This window comes from Stegostoma tigrinum, unplaced genomic scaffold (assembly GCF_030684315.1).
Source record: "Stegostoma tigrinum isolate sSteTig4 unplaced genomic scaffold, sSteTig4.hap1 scaffold_197, whole genome shotgun sequence".
Taxonomy (NCBI): Eukaryota; Metazoa; Chordata; class Chondrichthyes; order Orectolobiformes; family Stegostomatidae; genus Stegostoma; species Stegostoma tigrinum.
Genome location: NW_026728136.1, coordinates 208,927 through 229,383, shown reverse-complemented (window position 1 = coordinate 229,383; position 20,457 = coordinate 208,927). Strand labels below are relative to the sequence as shown.

The 20,457-nt window shown below is 47.1% G+C and overlaps 1 protein-coding gene across 2 annotated transcripts in view; it reads right to left on the bottom strand.

Annotated features, from left to right (window-relative positions):
* The window catches only part of LOC132207893 (uncharacterized), a 114,647-nt gene extending 111,999 nt beyond the window's left edge, over positions 1-2,648 (bottom strand). For both annotated transcript variants that reach the window (XM_059643729.1, XM_059643730.1), the window contains exon 1: positions 1,909-2,648. In XM_059643729.1, the coding sequence (XP_059499712.1) occupies positions 1,909-2,169 (261 nt within the window). In that variant the 5' untranslated portion in view covers positions 2,170-2,648. The remainder of the gene's footprint in view (positions 1-1,908) is intronic.
* Positions 2,649-20,457: the final 17,809 nt, after the last annotated feature.

Here is a 20,457-nt window from a genome sequence, read left to right as displayed (position 1 = left end):
GGGGAGGGGTGGTAAAGGAGTGGTGAGGTTTATGGAAGAAATTCCAGAGCTTAAGGCATTGTCAGCTGAAGGCATGGTCACCAATTATGGAGCACCAATAGACACGAAGACAGACTTTGTGAAGCATGGAGATTTTCATTATCTGTCCCAAGGAAAATAGCATCATCATCACAGATATGATCATTATTGGTAAACATTGATACAGTGTTGCATTCAGTCAGTGAACTTAGAGAACCAATAGAGAGAAATCCAACAAATGCACAGGCCACGCATTCAAAATCTAAACTCAACAGGGATCATGAGGTCAAAGGGAGAGTCAACCCACAAAGGTTCTCAACACCAGAGAATAAGCCAGAAAATTACAAATCAAAGTACTGTGTGTGACATGATAAATCAGTAAGAAACTATTTTTAAAAGGGACATGGTGTATTCTCCTGAAAGACTTCCACTGCATCCAACAATTGGAGTCTTGTAGAACACAACTACAGCAGCTCTTCATAACTGGATAGCAGAGCAGCGCATCTCCAGACTATGACAGAATCTCATCCTGGCAAATAATGCTTTTAGTTTATTCCATCATCCTTAATCACAATATGTTTTACTCATGTAGGAGCAAGTCACATCAAAATAAATTAACATTTTCCCACGATTTACTCACAGTGTACCCTTCAAATCCCATTATTCTTTTATTTTTAACAAAATATCTGGAGTGAAGCTTTAGGCAAATATAGAACTGAATAAGATTCCCCCTCCCACATTGTGGCGTACATTATCAAGTTTCCAGTTAAGCGATACATAAATGTTTCAGAAATCCTCACTGTGCCTTGTTCGGAAAGGGTTGCCTTTTCCTCCTCCTTGCAGCCAGGATAGCTGGGAGAGACATCACTCCTGCGTCTCAGACAATCTGTCCGAAAATACTGTTATTACTACATCATAGATCAGCCAGCTCGAGGTTTTCCCCGTTTAATCCTGGTTAATTTTAGAATTGAAATCTATCAATTAAAGCGTCTCCCAGCAAAACTGCTTCTAATTACCAGATCTGCAGCATCTATTGCTTTGTCATCAACAGGCACTTGTCAGCCCATCAGTCAAGGGGTTAAAGTTAAAATAGCCCCGGTTGTTTGGGGCGTGCGAGCCAGTGAGCATCCGGCAGTAAGGGAACAGCGTCAGAGGGCTGCAAGCTAACGGGGTCCGAATCATGTTGCCAAACCACTGCCCGGGTGTGGAGTCACTGCATTTGTCACATCCGAGTCCCCCCTCACGTCTCTAGGCTCTCTTTGCAACACAGCAGCAACAACCTGCACAGAGTGGGTCAAACAAGATCTCCAGTTTGCACTTCCTCAGAAGCGAGACTCTGAGCTATTACCTTCTTGACAGCTTTCCACTAGAATTAGCTGTTTAACCATCTTAGTCACTGGCCTGATATTCTCTGGTCGGGCACTTTTTTTGCCGAAACAGAACAGTGCAAACCTCCAGAACCACCTTTCCCCTTATACGAACTGATTCTGTGCGTTGTATCTCAACCGTGGATTCGCTACAAACCATCTGCAATCTCTTGCCCGGTTGATAGGGAATCTAGGATTCCCAGTATTGACCTTATCAATCCTCAACGTCCAATCTGCGCTGTTAGGAGCAGAAAGCGCCGGCTTGTGAAGCTAAGGGATGCAGGGGAGCTGTCTGAGGGAGAGAGAACGCACTATTCAGGCTAATGCTACATTCCCACCGATTGCACTGTATCAAGAGTCACGAACAGCATCGGTCAAGATAGGAGAGCCCATATTGAACAACAGACCAAACTCCCTCCCCTCCTACTCCACAATAACAGGACATTTGCAAAACACACACACACACAAAAAAACGCAGGCACATTCACATCAGCCAATGGAACGGTGTGTAAAGGGTACTCACTCGCTTTGCCTTGTTTCGGCCTTTGCAACAGCTTCTGCATTGCTGCACTAAGTACACAGCGGCGATGCCATGGTTCTTCAGTCCGTCCTCACCCCCATCGCGTTTCGCAGCCGCTGCCTCACGCTCTCTCTCTCTCCACAAGAGCTGAGATCTGCTTTCAATGCTCCTACCCTGCCGCATGGCGGAGGAAGATTGTACAGGAGCCACAGGAGCTTCATCTTCGGTTTTGACAGCTTGCAGTAATTCCTGATCTTTCTCCATGGCTTGTTGATGTGTGTGTGTGTGTTTATGTGCGTGTTTTTATATCCGATGCATCTTAGGTTTTAGGAGCTGAAGCGAGAGAGAGACACACACACACACACACAGAGGGAGGAAGACTATGCCTGGCAGAGTGTGTGCATAGAGGCAGGGACAGGAGGAGAGCTACCGATGGGTGAAAGGCATAGACAGCCTCGTCTCTTCTATCACAAACCAAAACAGCTCTCTCTCCTAAAATAATAAAATGTGAGGCTGGATGAGCACAGCAGGCCAAGCAGCATCTCAGGAGCACAAAAGCTGACGTTTCGGGCCTAAACCCTTCATCAGAGAGGGGGACGGGGAGAGGGAACTGGAATAAATAGGGAGAGAGGGGGAGGCGGACCGAAGCTGGAGAGGAGAGAAAAGGTCAGTCCAGGGAAGTCGGACAGGTCAAGGAGGTGGGATGAGGTTAGTAGGTAGATGGGGGTGCGGCTTGGGGTGGGAGGAAGGGATGGCTGAGAGGAAGAACAGGTTAGGGAGGCAGAGACAGGTTGGACTGGTTTTGGGATGCAGTGGGTGGAGGGGAAGAGCTGGGCTGGTTGTGTGGTGCAGTGGGGGGAGGGGACGAACTGGGCTGGTTTAGGGATGCGGTGGGGGAAGGGGAGATTTAGCATCCCTAAACCAGCCCAGTTCGTCCCCTCCCCCCACTGCACCTCACAACCAGCCCAGCTCTTCCCCCCCACCCACTGCATCCCAAAACCAGTCCAACCTGTCTCTGCCTCCCTAACCGGTTCTTCCTCTCACCCATCCCTTCCTCTCCCCGACAAGCCGCACCTCCATCGACCTACTAACCTCATCCCACCTCCTTGACCTGTCCGTCTTCCCTGGACTGACCTATCCCCTCCCTACCTCCCCACCTATCTTCTTTACTCTCCATCTTCGGTCCGCCTCCCCCTCTCTCCCTGTTTATTCCAGTTCCCTCTCCCCATCCCCCTCTCTGATGAAGGGTCTAGGCCCGAAACGTCAGCTTTTGTGCTCCTGAGATGCTGCTTGGCCTGCTGTGTTCATCCAGCCTCACATTTTATTATCTTGGAATTCTCCAGCATCTGCAGTTCCCATTATCTCAGCTCTCTCTCCCCTTCCCCACCCCGGATTATTGCAAATAAAAAGGACAACACAAAATTCTCCTTGCTGTCCTCCCCCGAGAGCCTGGTGGCTGCACTAAGTGCACAGCGGCGATGCCATGGTTCTTCAGTCCGTCCTCACCCCCATCGCGTTTCGCAGCCGCTGCCTCACGCGCGCGCTCTCTCTCTCTCTCTCTCCACAAGAGCTGAGATCTGCTTTCAATGCTCCTACCCTGCCGCATGGCGGAGGAAGATTGTACAGGAGCCAAATCATCACATCCCTCTCATACCAAATAGGACAGATCCTGGGCCAAGGCAGGTTTATTTCTGGAAGCGCTCTTAAAGGAAACCCCTACCAAAGAGTGCGTGTTGGGGGTGGGGTGGGGTGGGAAAGGGGTGGAACTAATCCTTTTAAAATCTCTGGTTTGTAACCATTTTCTGAAAATAACACCGCTTTGCTTTCTAACATCCCGCTAATCCTTCCCACCATTGCAATATCTGTATTTATTGGTCGATAGACAAGAATTGAACAGGTGAAACTGCACATTTAAACATTATGCTCGTCACAATATTAACTGATGGAAATGGATGCTGTAACTTCAACTTGGCCGGGACTGTTCCAAACTCTCTGTCATCCTCGATTAAGAACTGCAAGGTGATGCAGCGTTGGTACCTGGTCCCTTTTCACTGGGGGTTGCCAACCTGCTGTCTCAGGAGTCAGCATAACATTTGGCGATTGCAATCTTACGCTGCAAATAGCGCCAATTTGAAAATAATACCGGCGTCTCCGGAAGTGAATTAAACTTGGACAAGAAGCAAATGCGGCTTCCATCAATCATTCCACCCGCCACCACAGCCCTCTCCCACTTCTTACGCCCCTTCAATTATACTTAACACACAAATACAGCTCAATTCCGATTAGCACGTCTCGTTATTTTTTCACTCCCTTCCCCGCCATGTTAACCAGTTATCACTGAGCACCCTGGCTGGTTCCTTATCTGGTCAATCCATAATTGTACATCCCATCTATGGTCTGGGATCAAGCTAGTTATTTGGGAATTATCTCCACACCTGTCTGAAAGGCAGTGTCTTGTTCTCCCTGGGTTATTTTTAATCTGGAAGCAATGCTAATGATGCTGTCTGACTTGGGGTCATGCTTGTCATCAAGATTTGTATGTGCACTCTGCGCAGGGTGGCAATTAACTCGGAAATGTTTTCACCTAGCGGCTGAATGGCTCTAAGTGTCTGCACCCCTCTCATGTGCGTAAATTATCACCGACATGTAAATCTCTGATGGTTCTAATTTGGGATACCACATTATCAATGAGTTATTTTCCGTGTCTTAAGATCCAATCACGTCAGTATCCACTTGCCCACATCATTTGGATGCTTGAGATAGTCGCAGGTAACAGAGAAGGTTGAAAAGGACAAAGATGCTGTTGTGCTGTGCATGGGCTATCCAAAAGCATTTTGTACAATTTTTGATGAAAATCTCAGAATGAAAGGGATCCAAAATTGTCTGAGGGATAAGAAAGAGAGTGTAATATAACAAAGTGTGTAGCTGGATGAACACAGCAGGCCAAGCAGCATCTCAGGAGCACCAAAGCTGACGTCAGCTGCTGTGCTCCTGAGATGCTGCTCAGCCTGCTGTGTTCATCCAGCTACACACTTTGTTATCCTGGATTCTCCAGCATCTGCAGTTCCCATTATCTCTGATCACAAGAAAGAGAGTGTGATGGGTGTTTTTCTGATTGAGAGTATGTTTGTTGTGGAGTTCCCCTGAGGCTGGTATTGAGACCCTTGCTTTCCTGATACGGACATAAATGATCTAGGCTTGGGTGTGCAGGGGACAACATTGTACTGTGCAGATGACACAAAACTCCAATGTACTGCGACCTGTTATGAGACATAGAGTCATAGAAATGTACAGCACAGTCGTTGGTCCATTTCATGGGCGCCATTAGACTTTCATTCCTGGGTGTTGTTTTTAAATTGAAATTGGATTCAAACATGCGTCATGGTGAAAGTTGATTCTGATTACCTGAATCTCCGGATTACTAGTCCAGTGATGTTGTCACAACGCCTCCATTTATGAGAATGATTCTCAGGGATGAGAAACTCAGTTATGAGGATTTTTTCAAGGTACTGGGACTGCTTTCCTTGGAAACTTGATAGAAACTTTCCAAAACCATGAGTGCTCAGGAGAAAGCAGATAGGAATAAAATGCTTCAGAGATAGTAGGAACTGCAGATGCTGGGGAATCTGAGATAACAAGGTGCTGAGCTGGATGAACGCAGCAGGCCCAGCTGCATCAGAGGAGCAGGAAGGCTGACATTTCAGGCCTAGACCCTTCTTCATTTTTCTGACGAAAGTTCAGAAAGCTCTTCATCCAGTTCTACACCTTGTTATCTAGGAATAAAATGTTCCCACTGCTAAAATGAATCTAGAACCAGAGGGCACAGTTTCAAAGATGCTAACAAAAGAAGCAAATGGGCAGTGAGAAAAAATACTTTATTCAGCCAGTGAGTGATCTGGGCCTGGAATCCACTGCCCGGAAATGTGGTGGTGGCAGATTCGGCGAAGGCACGCAAGAGGGATGGTTACTTAAACAGAAAAAAAAATACATGCAGGGTTTTTGGAAAAAGGTAGAAGATTGGCCTGAAATTAGAGTGCTCAGAGAGCTTGGCAAGTATGATGGGCTGAATGTCTTCCTTCTGCGTTGTAGCAATTCTGCGTTTCTGCCAGGTTCACTCTTCTGTTGTGGGCAGTGATGGATGGCATTTTTGCAGGCAATCACGTAGGTGCTGGATTTTGTACATGACGGGTAGAATTGAACACCCCTCTCTTTATGCGGGGTTTGAGCTGGAGAGTGTAAGTACGGACCTGACTGTCTTTCAAGTTTTACCCTGATGCAGTCTCGATTGGGAAGGCTGGTAAATGGTCTTTACTCCCCTGAGTGGGCAATTAATAACTGAGGCTGAACAAATATCACACAGAAAGTTTGAGAAGTAAAACTCTTAATTATAGAATCCCTACAGTGTACAATCAGACCCTTTGACCCAACATTGACCTTTGCAGCATTCCACCCACACCCATTCCACTATAACCCACCTAACCCACACATACCTGGACACTCTTAGCAACTTAGCATGGCCAAGCCATCTAACCTGCACATCTTTGGACTGTGGGAGGAAACTGGAGCACCCAGAGGAAACCCATGCAGACATATACAGAATGTGCAAACTCCACACAGACAGTCACCTGAGGTTGGAATTGAACCTGGGTCCCTGGAGCTGTGAGGCAGCAGTGCTAACCATTGATCCGCCATGCCATATTAGTAGCGATGGCAAACAGATAGCACCTGACTACCTTTTCTTACAACCTCCTGATTCCCTGGCCAGAAAACCTCTCCCACGACCCCAATTTGTTCATGACTCACTAATAGCATTGGATTAATTGCAGTACCAGCATCAGCCACCCTTCCTGGTGGCACCACCTGCAATGGCGAGACACTAGTCTCTGTTTGGCCAGCATCTCTCAGTGAGTGGGGTTTTAGCCACAGACTGCCCCCGAATGGTAAGTGCTCGGTTGGCACTTCATTCACTGGAACTTTCCTGACAAGGTAACCTGGGGTTTCTGTCAGTTCTCCAAGTGCTAGGTATAATCCCTGTCATCTGATTCACATTCTGATGGAAGTATGCGTAATGCTGCTTGGATGCTAATGGTATATGTTTTGACCTCAGTATTCCAGTTACAATCCTCTCTTAATCCAGTGCAGTGAGGATAGAGATATCACCAACTACTTACAGGTTAGATGCAAGTGGATTTCCGCTGACTCTTGTAAAAGTGTTTCGTGGTTTTCAGAGCTGTTTAAGCCAGCTGAAATCTCTCAGGAATGGGGAAGCATTCCCTGACTGTGAGGATACTGCACAAGTCAACAACAGGGCTACAGTAGTGGCTATCCCCTCAGACAAGCATGACTGAGAGAATGGACAGAAATCACACAGAGCAGGACAGGTGACTGGAATAAGGTGAATGATGAAGGAGACAACGATTCTCAGTGGGATACCTGAATCTCCAGAGTCTGAATGGAGCCATTTTTCCCGTCGTGAAGAACTGTGCGTGAGCTTTCACCTTAGTACAGACATCCTCACTGGAATTGATCACTTCTGAAACTGTAACTACAACCTCCAAGCAGGGTCACAAGGTCATGGCCAGAGGATGGGAAGATTCCAGGCTGGCCCAAAGATTACTTGCAAAATTTTCCAGCTTGTCATTTTTCCTGTTCCCATAAGGACCTGTAATGGGAATCAAAATTACATGAAAATCAAGTACATTTCAGTTTTCCTTGTCAGAGAGCAGCAGGATACTGAACAGAAGACTTTGTAATAATTCTTCAATATTCTGCCCTGCCATCCTCATTTGAACAACTTGAAGTAATGAGGAGGTGACAAGAGCCTTTGTTTGATGACGTGGTCCATCTGGGAGTGTGTATTACACACTCAGAGGGGCTGCATAAAGTACCACAGGAAATGTAATGGTGCAGACCACTGGAGTAGTTCAATGTTGCTTCTGCTGCCTGGAGCACTCTGGGGCAGTCCTGCAGTACAGAGAAGGGCCGGTGTCGTCATGATTCTTGATAGTCTCCAACCTTGGCATCATGAGGGTACGCTGTCGCTGCCAGTGATAGGGCACCAGCTGAGAAAGAGGAGGAGTTGGAAGCAGTGACGAGGTAACCATTGCAGCTTTTTTGTTGCCAGACTTTCTGTGATCCATTCGACCAACTGTAATACAGGTAAATGTAAGCTCAAATTCCACTAACAAGGCTGAACCTTCCCTCTCCTTGGCTGTTGACTACCACTGCACCACTTGTCTACAAACAACAGTAAATGCCATCACAATATCGATATTTCAAAACAATAATGTTGAACAATCTATGCCATAATGCATGCAAATATCAACTGCCCTCATTTATTTCCTTCATACCAGTATTATAGGTGCCTTTTTCTTGCTTAATGCTCCCACAGAGTGCGATCCCTGTGACTGTGGCACTGCAGGTGAAAGCTGATGATTTTTATTGTGTTTATCCTGAGTAACTCTAGCTCCAGAAGGGCCCACCCACGACTGTACCACAACAGCTTCTGCTTTTTCTGGAGCAGAGATACCAATCATGACTCAATCTGTAACTGTTCCCATCAGGTTGGCCACAACTCAGTGCTGGAGTGGATGGTTTCCAAACACTGCGCCAGATTGAAGCCAGAGTCTTTCATGCTCCGTGACATTAATGGCAGGCTTTCTAACCTGCCAATGCACCAATCCTTCTTCTGTCGGCCACCCCATCCCCATTGCAGTTCTCATCTGAATCCCCTGTAGCTGAAATGGAGTGTGACTTCATCCTCTGGTGAACTGGCACCAATTCCTTGAGACCTCACTGCAGGTCACTCATGCTCAGTGTACGAAATGAGGAATAACTGGTTGAGGGACAGAGTGGTTGAGGAAAGAAATTCCAGTGTTAGTACCTTGGCAGCTCACAGCAATGCCACCTGTGAGCTAACTACAACTGGAAATGTTCAGGAATGAGTTAGTGTAAGACTGTAGATAGCTCTGAAAACTAGGAGACTGGAGGGGATTACAGAGATTCGGGGAGGGATTCAAGACCGCGGAGGGATTTGAAACCGAAACTAGAGTTTATTAATTAATATTAAAATTGAGGATTTGCTGAACTTGGAATTGATGCAGGTCAAGGGGCACAGGATGTGCTATGAACGGTTAACATAAACAGCAGAAGACCCTGATTTTATCGAGAATAGAAAGCGGGAGGTGCGCAGGGTGCATTGGAATAATTAAGTGCAAAGGGACCAATAGCAAGAAAGTCTGTTTCAGCAACAAATAAACTGGGATTGGAACAAAGTAAGATGTTACAACAGCATTCGTTTGATCGTTCTTTGTGAAAGGGGTGGGGAGCGGTTGTGAGGAAAGAAGGGGTGAGGGCAGGACATTTCCATAATTCTTCTTTCTTTCAATTAGAGTTTCTTTATTTAGTTTTACTGTCTTCTGTCCCTGTAGAGTGCACTGGGTTAATGGCAGGAAATGTACAAGGAGAAGTCCCCTCAGTGACAGCCAACTGTGTGAGAGCTATTAAAAGAGGAATTACTAAATAATGTTTACTAAATCTGGAGAACTATGATTTTGTTTACTAATGAGATTTATCAGCTCTGGTTTCTTTCAGTTGACAGCAAGAGGTTTGTTGATGAATCTCTAACATTCACAGCTTTGACTTTCAACCAACTTTCCACAAGGGGTGGGGGGGGTGGGGTTCGTGAATGGAAGGAGCTGCCAACAGATGTGGTCGAGGCAGATAAAATTGCTGTATTTAAAAGACATTTGGACAGGTACACAATTAGGAAAGGTTTAGACGGATACCAAACACAGGCAAATGGGACCGGTTAAGTTTGGGACACCTGATCAGTACAGATGATTGGGACTGAAGGTCCTCATTCTGTGCTGTATGACTCTATGAATCTATGATTGAAGAGCTAACTAGGTGTGTGCATGAGGGCAATGCATTTGATACAGTCTACTTGGGCATCAGCAAAGCTTTTGACAAGATCCCCCATTTGAAGACTGTTAGAACAGGAAACAGTCCATGGGATCCGAGGACACATGTGCACAGGAAATCATAACTCATGTAATTTGATTGAGTTTTTTAAAGTAGTAATCAAGAGCATTGACGAAGGCAGAAAGATGGACGCATACGGGCTTCAGTAAGGCGGTCAAGGTGGTTCCTCACGGTACTCCAAGAGGGAAGTTAAATCACACGGAACACAGGGAGAGCTAGCCATAGAACATAGAACATTACAGCACAGTACAGGCCCTTCGGCCCTCGATCTTGTGCCGACCTGTCATGCCGATCTCAAGCCCATCTAACCTGCACTATTCCATGTACGCCCATATGCTTATCCAATGGCGACTTAAATATACCTAAAGTTGGCAAATCTACGACCGTTGCAGGCAAAGCGTTCCATTCCCTTACTACTCTCTGAGTAAACAAACTACCTCTGACATCTGTCCTATATCTTTCACCCCTCAATTTAAAGCTATGCCCCCTCGTGTTCGCCGTCACCATCCGAGGAAAAAGGCTCTCCCTATCCACCCTATCTAACCCTCTGATTATTTTATATATCTCAATTAAGTCACCTCTCAACCTTCTTCTCTCGAATGAAAACAGCCTCAAGTCCCTCAGCCATTCATTCTAAGACCTTCCCTCTATACCAGGCAACATCCTAGTAAATCTCCTCTGCACCCTTTTCAAAGCTTCCACATCCTTCTTATAATGCGGTGACCAGAACTGTACGCAATACTCCAAGTGCGGCCGCACCAGAGTTTTGTACAGCTTCACCATAACCTCTTGGTTCCGGAACTCGATCCCTCTATTAATCAAAGCTAAAACACTGTATGCCTTCTTAACAGCCCTGTCACCCTGGGTGGCAACTTTCAAGGATCTGTGTTCATGGACACCAAGATCTCTCTGCTCATCTATACTACTAAGCATCTTACCATTAGCCCTGTACTTTGCGTTCTGGTTACTCCTACCAAAGTGCATCACCTCACACTTGTCTGCATTAAACTCCATTTGTCACCTCTCAGACCAGCTCTGCAGCTTATCTATGTCCCTCTGCAACCAATCCTTTGTCACTATCCACAACTCCACCTATCTTAGTGTCGTCTGCAAATTTACTAACCCATCCTTCTACGCCCTCATCCAGGTCATTTATAAAAATGACAAACAGCAGTGGACCCAACACCCACCCCTGCGGTACACCACCAGTAACTGGTCTCCAGGATGAACGTTTCCCATCAACTACCACCCTCTGTCTTCTTTCAGCAAGCTAATTTCCGATCCAAACTGCTATATCTCCCACAATTCCATTCCTCTGCATTTTGTACAATAGTCTGTTATGCGGAACCTTATCGAACGCCTTGCTGAAATCCATATACTCCACATCAACCGGTTTACTCTCATCTATCTGTTTGGTCACCTTCTCAAAGAACTCAATAAGGTTTGTGAAGCACGACCTTCCCTTCACAAAACCGTGCTGACTATCCCGAATCAATTTATTCTTTTCTAGATGATTGTAAATCCTGTCCCATATAACCTTTTTCAACACTTTACCGACAAGTGAGGTAAGGCTCACTGGCCGATAATTACCAGGGTTGTCTCTACTCCCCTTCTTGAACAGGGGAACCACAATTGCTATCCTCCAGTCATCTGGCACTATTCCTGTAGACAATGATGAGTTAAAGATCAATGCCAAAGGCTCGGCAATCTCCTCCCTGGATTCTCAGAGGATCCGAGGATAAATCCCATCCGGCCCAGGGGACATAGCTATCTTCACCCTCTGTAGGATTTCAAAAACCTCTTCCTTGTGAACCTCAATCCCACTTAGTCCAGTAGCCTGTATGTCTGTATTCTCCTCGACAACATTGTGGTTTTCTAGAGTGAATACTGTTGAAAAATATTCATTTAGCGCTTCCCCTATCTCATCTGACTCCACACACAACTTACCACTACTATCCTTGATTAGGCCTCATCTTACTTTTGTCATTCTTTAATTCCTTAAATACCGAGAGAAAACCTGAGGGTTTACCCTGATCCTATCCGCCAACAACTTCTCATGTCTCCTCCTGGATCTTCTGAGCTCTCTCTTTTGGTCTTTCCTGGCTACCTTGTAACCCTCAATCACCCTAACTGAGCCTTCACATCTGAAAGTAACAGAAGCATTCTTCTTCCTCTTGACCAGAGATTCCACTTCCTTCGTAAACCACAGCTCCCGCACCCTACAGCTTACTCCCTGCCTGACAGGTACATACTTACCTAGGACACACAGGAGCTTTCCCTTGAATAAGCTCCACATTTCTATTGTGCCCATCCACTGCAGTTTCCTTCCCCATCCTATGCTCCCTAAATCTTGCATAATCTCTTCGTAATTGCCTTTCCGCCAGCTATAACTCTTGCACAGTGGTGTACACCTATCCCTTTCCATCACTGAAGTAAACATAACAGAATTGTGATCGCTATCACCAAGGTGATCAACGACTTTGAAATCTAACACCTGGCCAGGATCATCACCCAGTACTGATGTGGTCACTGCACCCCAATTCCATCAGTCACTGCATCCCATTTCACTCAGTCACTGTATCCCGTTTCTCACTGAGGTGCATTCAATTTCCGTCAATCACTGCATCCCATTTCCGTCAGTCAAGGCATCCCATTTCCCATAGTCACTGCATCCCATTTCACTCAGTCACTGCATCTCCTTCACCATAGTCACTGCATTCCATTTCCATCAGTCACTGTTTCCCGTATCTCACAGGCGCTGCATTCAATTTCCCACACTCACTGCATCCCATTTCCCATAGTCACAGCATCTCCTTTCCCTCAGTCTCTGCATCGCATTTCACTCAGACAATGCTTCCCATGTCCCACAGTCACTGCATCCCATTTCTCTCTGTCACTGCATCTCATTTCACTCAGTCACTGCATCCCATTTCCCTCAGTCACTGCATCTCATTTCACTCAGGCACTGTATCCCATTTCCCTCACTCACTGGACCCCAAGTCCGCTTGGGCACTGCATCCCCATGAACTCAGTCACTCCTTCCCAGTACCTCAGTCACTGCATCCCATTTCCATCAGGTACTGCATCACATTTCCATCAGACACTACAGCTCATGTCACTCTGTCACTGCAGCCCATTTCCCTCAGTCACTGCATCTCCTTCACCACAGTCACTGCATCCCATTTCACGCAGTCACTGCATCACATTTCACTCAGTCACTGCATCGTATTTTACTCAGTCACTGCATCCCATTTCACTCAATCACTGCATCTCCTTCACCACAGTCACTGCGTCCAATTTCCATCAGTCACTGTTTCCCGTATCTCACAGACGCTGCATTCAATTTCACACCCTCACTGCATCCCATTTCCCATCGTCACAGCATCACCTTTCCCTCAGTCTTTGCATTGCAATTCACTCAGTGATTGCATCCCATTTCCCTCAGTCACTGCATCCCATTTCCGTCAGTCACTGCATTCCATTTCACTCAGCCACTGCATCCCATTTCACTCGGTGACTGCATCACAGTTTTCTCAGTGACTGAATCACAGTACACTCAGTGAGTGCATCATATTTCACTCAGTGATGGAATCACATTTCACTGAGTCACTGCGTCCCATTTCACGCAGTCACTGCATCCCATTTCACGCAGTCACTGCATCGCATTTCATGCAGTCACTGCATCGCAATTCACGCAGTCACTGCATCACATTTCACTCAGTCACTGCATCCCAATTAACTCCATCACTGCATCTCCTTCACCACAGTCACAGCATCCCATTTCCATCAGTCACTGGTTCCCGTATCTCACAGACGCTGCATTCAATTTCCGACACTCAATGTATCCCATTTCCCATAGATACAGCATCTCCTTTCCCACAGTCTCTGCATCTCATTTCAATCAGTGATTGCATCCTACTTCCCAAAAATAGTGCATCCCATTTTGCTCAGTCACTGCATCTCATTTCACTCGGTCACTGCATCCCATTTCCCTCAGTCACTGCATCCAATTTCCCTCAGTCACTGCATCTCATTTCCGTCAGTTACTGCAGACCATTTCCATCAAACAATGCATCTCATTTCACTCAGTGACTGCAGCTCATGTCACTCTGTCACTGCATCCAATTTACATCAGTCAGTTCATCTCATTTCACTCATTCACTGCATCGCATTTCACTCAGTCACTGCATCCCATTTCACTCAGTCACTGCATCCCATTTCACTCAGTCACTGCATCCCATTTCACTCAGTCACTGCATCCCATTTCACTCAGTCACTGCATCCCCTTCACCACAGTCACTGCATCCCATTTCCATCAGTCACTGTTTCCCGTATCTCACAGACAGTGCAATCAATGCTTCTCATTTCACTCAGTGACTGCAGCTCATGTCACTCTGTCACTGCATCCAATTTCCATCAGTCAGTGCAACTCATTTCACTCATTCACTGCATCCCATTTCACTCAGTCACTGCATCCCATTTCACTCAGTCACAGCATCCCATTTCACTCAGTCACAGCATCCCATTTCACTCAGTCACAGCATCCCATTCCACTCAGTCACTGCATCCCATTCCACTCAGTCACTGCATCCGATTTCACTCAATCAGCGCGTCACATTTCACTCAGGCACTGTATCCCATTTCCCTCACTCACTGCACCCCAAGTCCGCTTGGGCACTGCATCCCCATGAACTCAGTCACTCCTTCCCTGTACCTCAGTCACCGCATCCCATTTCGCTCTGGTACTGCATCACATTTCCATCAGACACTGCAGCTCATGTCACTCTGTCACTGCATCCAATTTCCCTAAGTCACTGCATCTCATTTAACTCATTCACTGCATCAAATTTCCCTCAATCACTGCATCCCATTTCACTCAGTCACTGCATCCCATGTCCCTCAGTGACTGCATCCCATGTCCCTCAGTCACTGCATCCCATGTCCCTCAGTCACTGCATCCCATGTCCCTCAGTCACTGCATCCCATGTCCCTCAGTCACTGCATCCCATTTCACTCAATCACTGCATCTCCTTCACCACAGTCACTGCATCCCATTCCCCACAGACACGGCATCCCATTCACTTGAGTCTCAGAATCCCAGTTCACACAGCCACTGCATCCCATTTCACACAGTGACTGCATCCCATTTCACACAGCCAGTGCATCCCATTTCACACAGCCACTGCATCCCATTTCACACAGCCACTGCATCCCATTTCACACAGCCACTGCATCCCATTTCACTCAATGCTTCACTTTACACACAATCAAGGCATCCCTTTCCATCAGTCACTGCGTCCCATTTCCTCAGTCACTGCATCTTCTTTCCACAGTCACGGCAATCCCATTTCACTCAGTCACTGCATCCCATTTCACAGAGTCACTGCATCTCCTTTCCATCAGTCACTGCGTCCCATTTCCATCAGTCACTGCATCCCACTGCCCTCAGTCACTGCATCCTATTTCACTCAGTAACTGCATCCCATTACCCTCAGTCACTGCATCCCATTTCACTCAGTCACTGCATTCCATTTCACTCAGTCACTGCATCCCCTTCACCACAGTCACTGCATCCCATTTCCATCAGTCACTGTTTCCCGTATCTCACAGACAGTGCAATCAATGCTTCTCATTTCACTCAGTGACTGCAGCTCATGTCACTCAGTCACTGCATCCCATTTCACAGAGTCACTGCATCTCCTTTCCATCAGTCACTGCGTCCCATTTCCATCAGTCACTGCATCCCATTGCCCTCAGTCACTGCATCCTATTTCACTCAGTAACTGCATCCCATTACCCTCAGTCACTGCATCCCATTTCACTCAGTCACTGCATTCCATTTCACTCAGTCACTGCATCCCCTTCACCACAGTCACTGCATCCCATTTCCATCAGTCACTGTTTCCCGTATCTCACAGACAGTGCAATCAATGCTTCTCATTTCACTCAGTGACTGCAGCTCATGTCACTCTGTCACTGCATCCAATTTCCATCAGTCAGTGCATCTCATTTCACTCATTCACTGCATCCCATTTCACTCAGTCACTGCATCATATTTCACTCAGTCACAGCATCCCATTTCACTCAGTCACAGCATCCCATTTCACTCAGTCACTGCATCCGATTCCACTCAGTCAGCGCGTCACATTTCACTTAGGCACTGTATCCCATTTCCCTCACTCACTGCACCCCAAGTCCGCTTGGGCACTGCATCCCCATGAACTCAGTCACTCCTTCCCTGTACCTCAGTCACCGCATCCCATTTCCCTCTGGTACTGCATCACATTTCCATCAGACACTGCAGCTCATGTCACTCTGTCACTGCATCCAATTTCCCTAAGTCACTGCATCTCATTTAACTCATTCACTGCATCAAATTTCCCTCAATCACTGCATCCCATTTCACTCAGTCACTTCATCCCACGTCCCTCAGTCACTGCATCCCATGTCTCTCAGTCACTGCATCCCATTTCTCTCAGTCACTGCATCCCATTTCACTCAGTCACTGCATCCCATTTCACTCAGTCACTGCATCCCATTTGAAGCAGTCACTGCATCCCATTTGAAGCAGTCACTGCATCCCATTTCACTCAATCACTGCATCTCCTTCACCACAGTCACTGCATCCCATTCCCCACAGACACGGCATCCCATTCACTTGAGTCTCAGAATCCCAGTTCACACAGCCACTGCATCCCATTTCACACAGTGACTGCATCCCATTTCACACAGCCAGTGCATCCCATTTCACACAGCCACTGCATCCCATTTCACACAGCCACTGCATCCCATTTCACACAGCCACTGCATCCCATTTCACTCAAGGCTTCACTTTACACACAGTCAAGGCATCCCTTTCCATCAGTCACTGCATCCCATTTCCTCAGTCACTGCATCTCCTTTCCACAGTCACGGCAATCCCATTTCACTCAGTCACTGCATCCAATTTCAAAGAGTCACTGCATCTCCTTTCCATCAGTCACTGCGTCCCATTTCACTCAGTCACTGCGTCCCATTTCCATCAGTCACTGCATCCCATTGCCCTCAGTCACTGCATCCTATTTCACTCAGTCACTGCATCCTATTTCACTCAGTAACTGCATCCCATTACCCTCAGTCACTGCATCCCATTTCACTCAGTCACTGCATTCCATTTCCATCAGTCACTGCATCCCAGTTCACTCAGTCTCGGCATCTCATTTCCCTCAGTCACTGCATCCCCTTTCCACAGTCACGGCAATCCCATTTCACTCAGTCACTGCATCCCATTTCACAGAGTCACTGCATCTCCTTTCCATCAGTCACTGCGTCCCATTTCACTCAGTCACTGCGTCCCATTTCCTCAGTCACTGCAACTCCTTTCCACAGTCACGGCAATCCCATTTCACTCAGTCACTGTATCCCGTTTCACTCAATCACTGCATCCCATTTCCGAGTCACTGCATCCGATTTCCCTCAGTCACTGCATACCATTGCCCTCAGTCACTGCATCCCATTACCCTCAGTCACTGCATCCCATTACCCTCAGTCACTGCATCCCATTAACTTCAGTCGCAGGATCCAATTTCAAACAGACACTGCATCACATTTCCGTCAGTCACTGCATCCCATTTCCCTCATTCACTGCATGCCATTTACATCAGTCACTGCATCCAATTTCACTCAGACACTGCATCCCATTTCCCTCAGTCACTACATCCCATTTCCCTCAGTCAATGTATCCCATTTGCATCAGTCACTGCATCCCATTTCACACAATCACTGCATTCCATTTCACTCAGACACTGCATCTCATTGCCTTCAGTCACTGCATCCCATTTCTCTCAGTCACTGCGTCCCATTTCCATCAGTCACTGCATCACATTTCCGTCAGTCAAGGCATCCCATTTCCGTGTGTCACTGCATTCCAATTCACTCAGTCACTGCATCGCATTTCCCACAGTCACTGTATCCCATTTCCATCAGTCACTATATCCCATTTCCATCAGTCATTGCAACGCATTTTCCCTCAGTCACTGCATCCCATTTCACACAATCAGTGCATCCCATTTCATTCAGTGACTGCTTCACATTTCACTCAGTCACTGCATCCCATTTCCCTAGGTCAGTGCATCTCATTTCCCTCAGTCACTGCATCTCATTTCCCTCAGTCACTGCATCCCATTTCCCTCAGTCACTGCATCTCATTTCCCTCAGTCACTGCATCCCATTTCCCTCAGTCACTGCATCCCATTTCCGTCAGTCACTGCATCCCATTTCACTCAGTCACTGCATCCCATTTGCATCCGTCACTGCATCCCATTTCACGCAGTCACTGCATCCCATTTCACTCAGTCGCTGCATCCCCTTCACCATAGTCACTGCATCCCATTTCCATCAGTCACTGTTTCCCGTATCTCACAGACAGTGCATTCAATGCTTCTCATTTTACTCAGTCTCTGCACCTCATGTCGCTCTGTCACTGCATCCAATTTCCAACAGTCAGTGCATCTCATTTCACTCAGTCAGTGCATCGCATTTCACTCAGTCACTGCATCGCATTTCACTCAGTCACTACTTCCCAGTACCTCAGTCACTGCATCCCATTTCCCTCAGTCACTGCATCACATTTCAATCAGACACTGCATCTCATTTCACTCAGTGATGCATCACATTTCACTCAGTGACTCCATCCCAATTCACTCAGTGACTGAATCACATTTCACTCAGTCACTGCATCGCATTTCACGCAGTCACTGCATCCAATTTCACTCAGTCACTGCATCTCCTTCACCACAGTTACTGCATCACATGCCCATCAGTCACTGTTTCCCGTATCTCACAGACGATACATTCCATTTCCCACACTCACTGCATCCCATTTTCCATAGTCAGAGCATCTCCTTCCCCTCAGTCTCTGCATCGCATTTCACACAGTGATTGCATCCTCCTTCCTACAAATACTGCATCCCATTTCCCTCAGTCACTGCATCCCATTTCACTCTGACACTGCGTCCCATTTCCCTCAGACACTGAATCCCATTTCCGTCAGTCACTACAACCCATTTCCCTCAGTCGCAGCATCCTATACCCCTCAGACACTGCATTTCCTTTCCTTAAGACACTGCATAGCATTTCACTCAGTCACTGCATCCCATTTCACTCAGTCACTGCGGCCATTTCCATCAGTCACTGCATCCCATTACCCTCAGTCACTGCATCCCATCACCCTCAGTCGCAGCATCCCATTTCCCACAGACACTGCATTTCCTTTCCCTTAGTCACTGCATCTCATTTTCACCAGTCACTGCATCCCATTTTATTCCCCACTGGATCTCATTTCACGCAGTCACTGCATCACATTCCACTCAGTCACTGCATCCCATTTCACTCAGTCACTGCATCCCATTCCACTCAGTCACAGCATCACATTCCACTCAATCACTGCATCCCATTCCACTCAGTCACTGCATCACATTTCCCTCAGTCACTGCATCCCATTTCCTCAGTCACTGCATCTCCTTTCCACAGTCACGGCAATTCCATTTCACTCAGTCACTGTGTCCCATTTCACTCAGTCACTGCATCCCATTTCCATCAGTCACTGCGTCCAATTTCCCACTGTCACTGCATCCCATTTCCCAGTCACTGCATCCCATTTCCCTCAGTCACTGCATCCCATTTCCATCAGTCACTGCATCCCATTTCCCACTGTCACTGCATCCCATTTCCCAGTCACTGCAAGCCATTTCCCTCAGTCACTGCATCCCATTTCCCTCAGTCACTGCATGCCATTTCCTCAGTCACTGCATCTCCTTTCCACAGTCACGGCAATAACATTTCACTCAGTCACTGCGTCCCATTTCACTCAGTCACTGCGTCCAATTTCCATCAGTCACAGCATCCCATGGCCGTCAGTCACTGCATCCCATTGTCCTCAGTCACTGCATCCCATTTCCCTCAGTCACTGCATCCCATTTCACTCAGTCACTGCATCCCATTTCGCTCAGTCACTGCATCCCATTTCGCTCAGTCACTGCTTCCCATTTCGCTCAGACACTGCATCCCATTTCCGTCAGTCACTCCATCCCATTTCCCTCAGTCGCAGCATCCTATACCGCTCAGACACTGCATTTCCTTTCCTTAAGACACTGCATCGCATTTCACTCAGTCACTGCATCCCATTTCACTCAGTCACTGCATCCATTTCCATCAGTCACTGCATCCCATTACCCTCAGGCACTGCATCCCATTACCCTCAGTCACTGCATCCCATTACCCTCAGTCACTGCATCCCATTACCCTCAGTCGCAGCATCCCATTTCCCACAGACACTGCATTTCCTTTCCCTTAGTCACTGCATCTCATTTCCACCAGTCACTGCATCACATTTCACTCCCCACTGCATCCCATTTCACTCAGCCACTGCATCCCATTTCACTCAGCCACTGCATCCCAGTTCACATAGTCACCGCATCCCACTTCACACAGTCACCACATCTCAGTTCAAAAAGTCACTGCATCCCAGTTCCGACAGTCACTGCATCCCAGTTCCATCAGTCACTGTATCCGATTTCTATCAGTCACTGC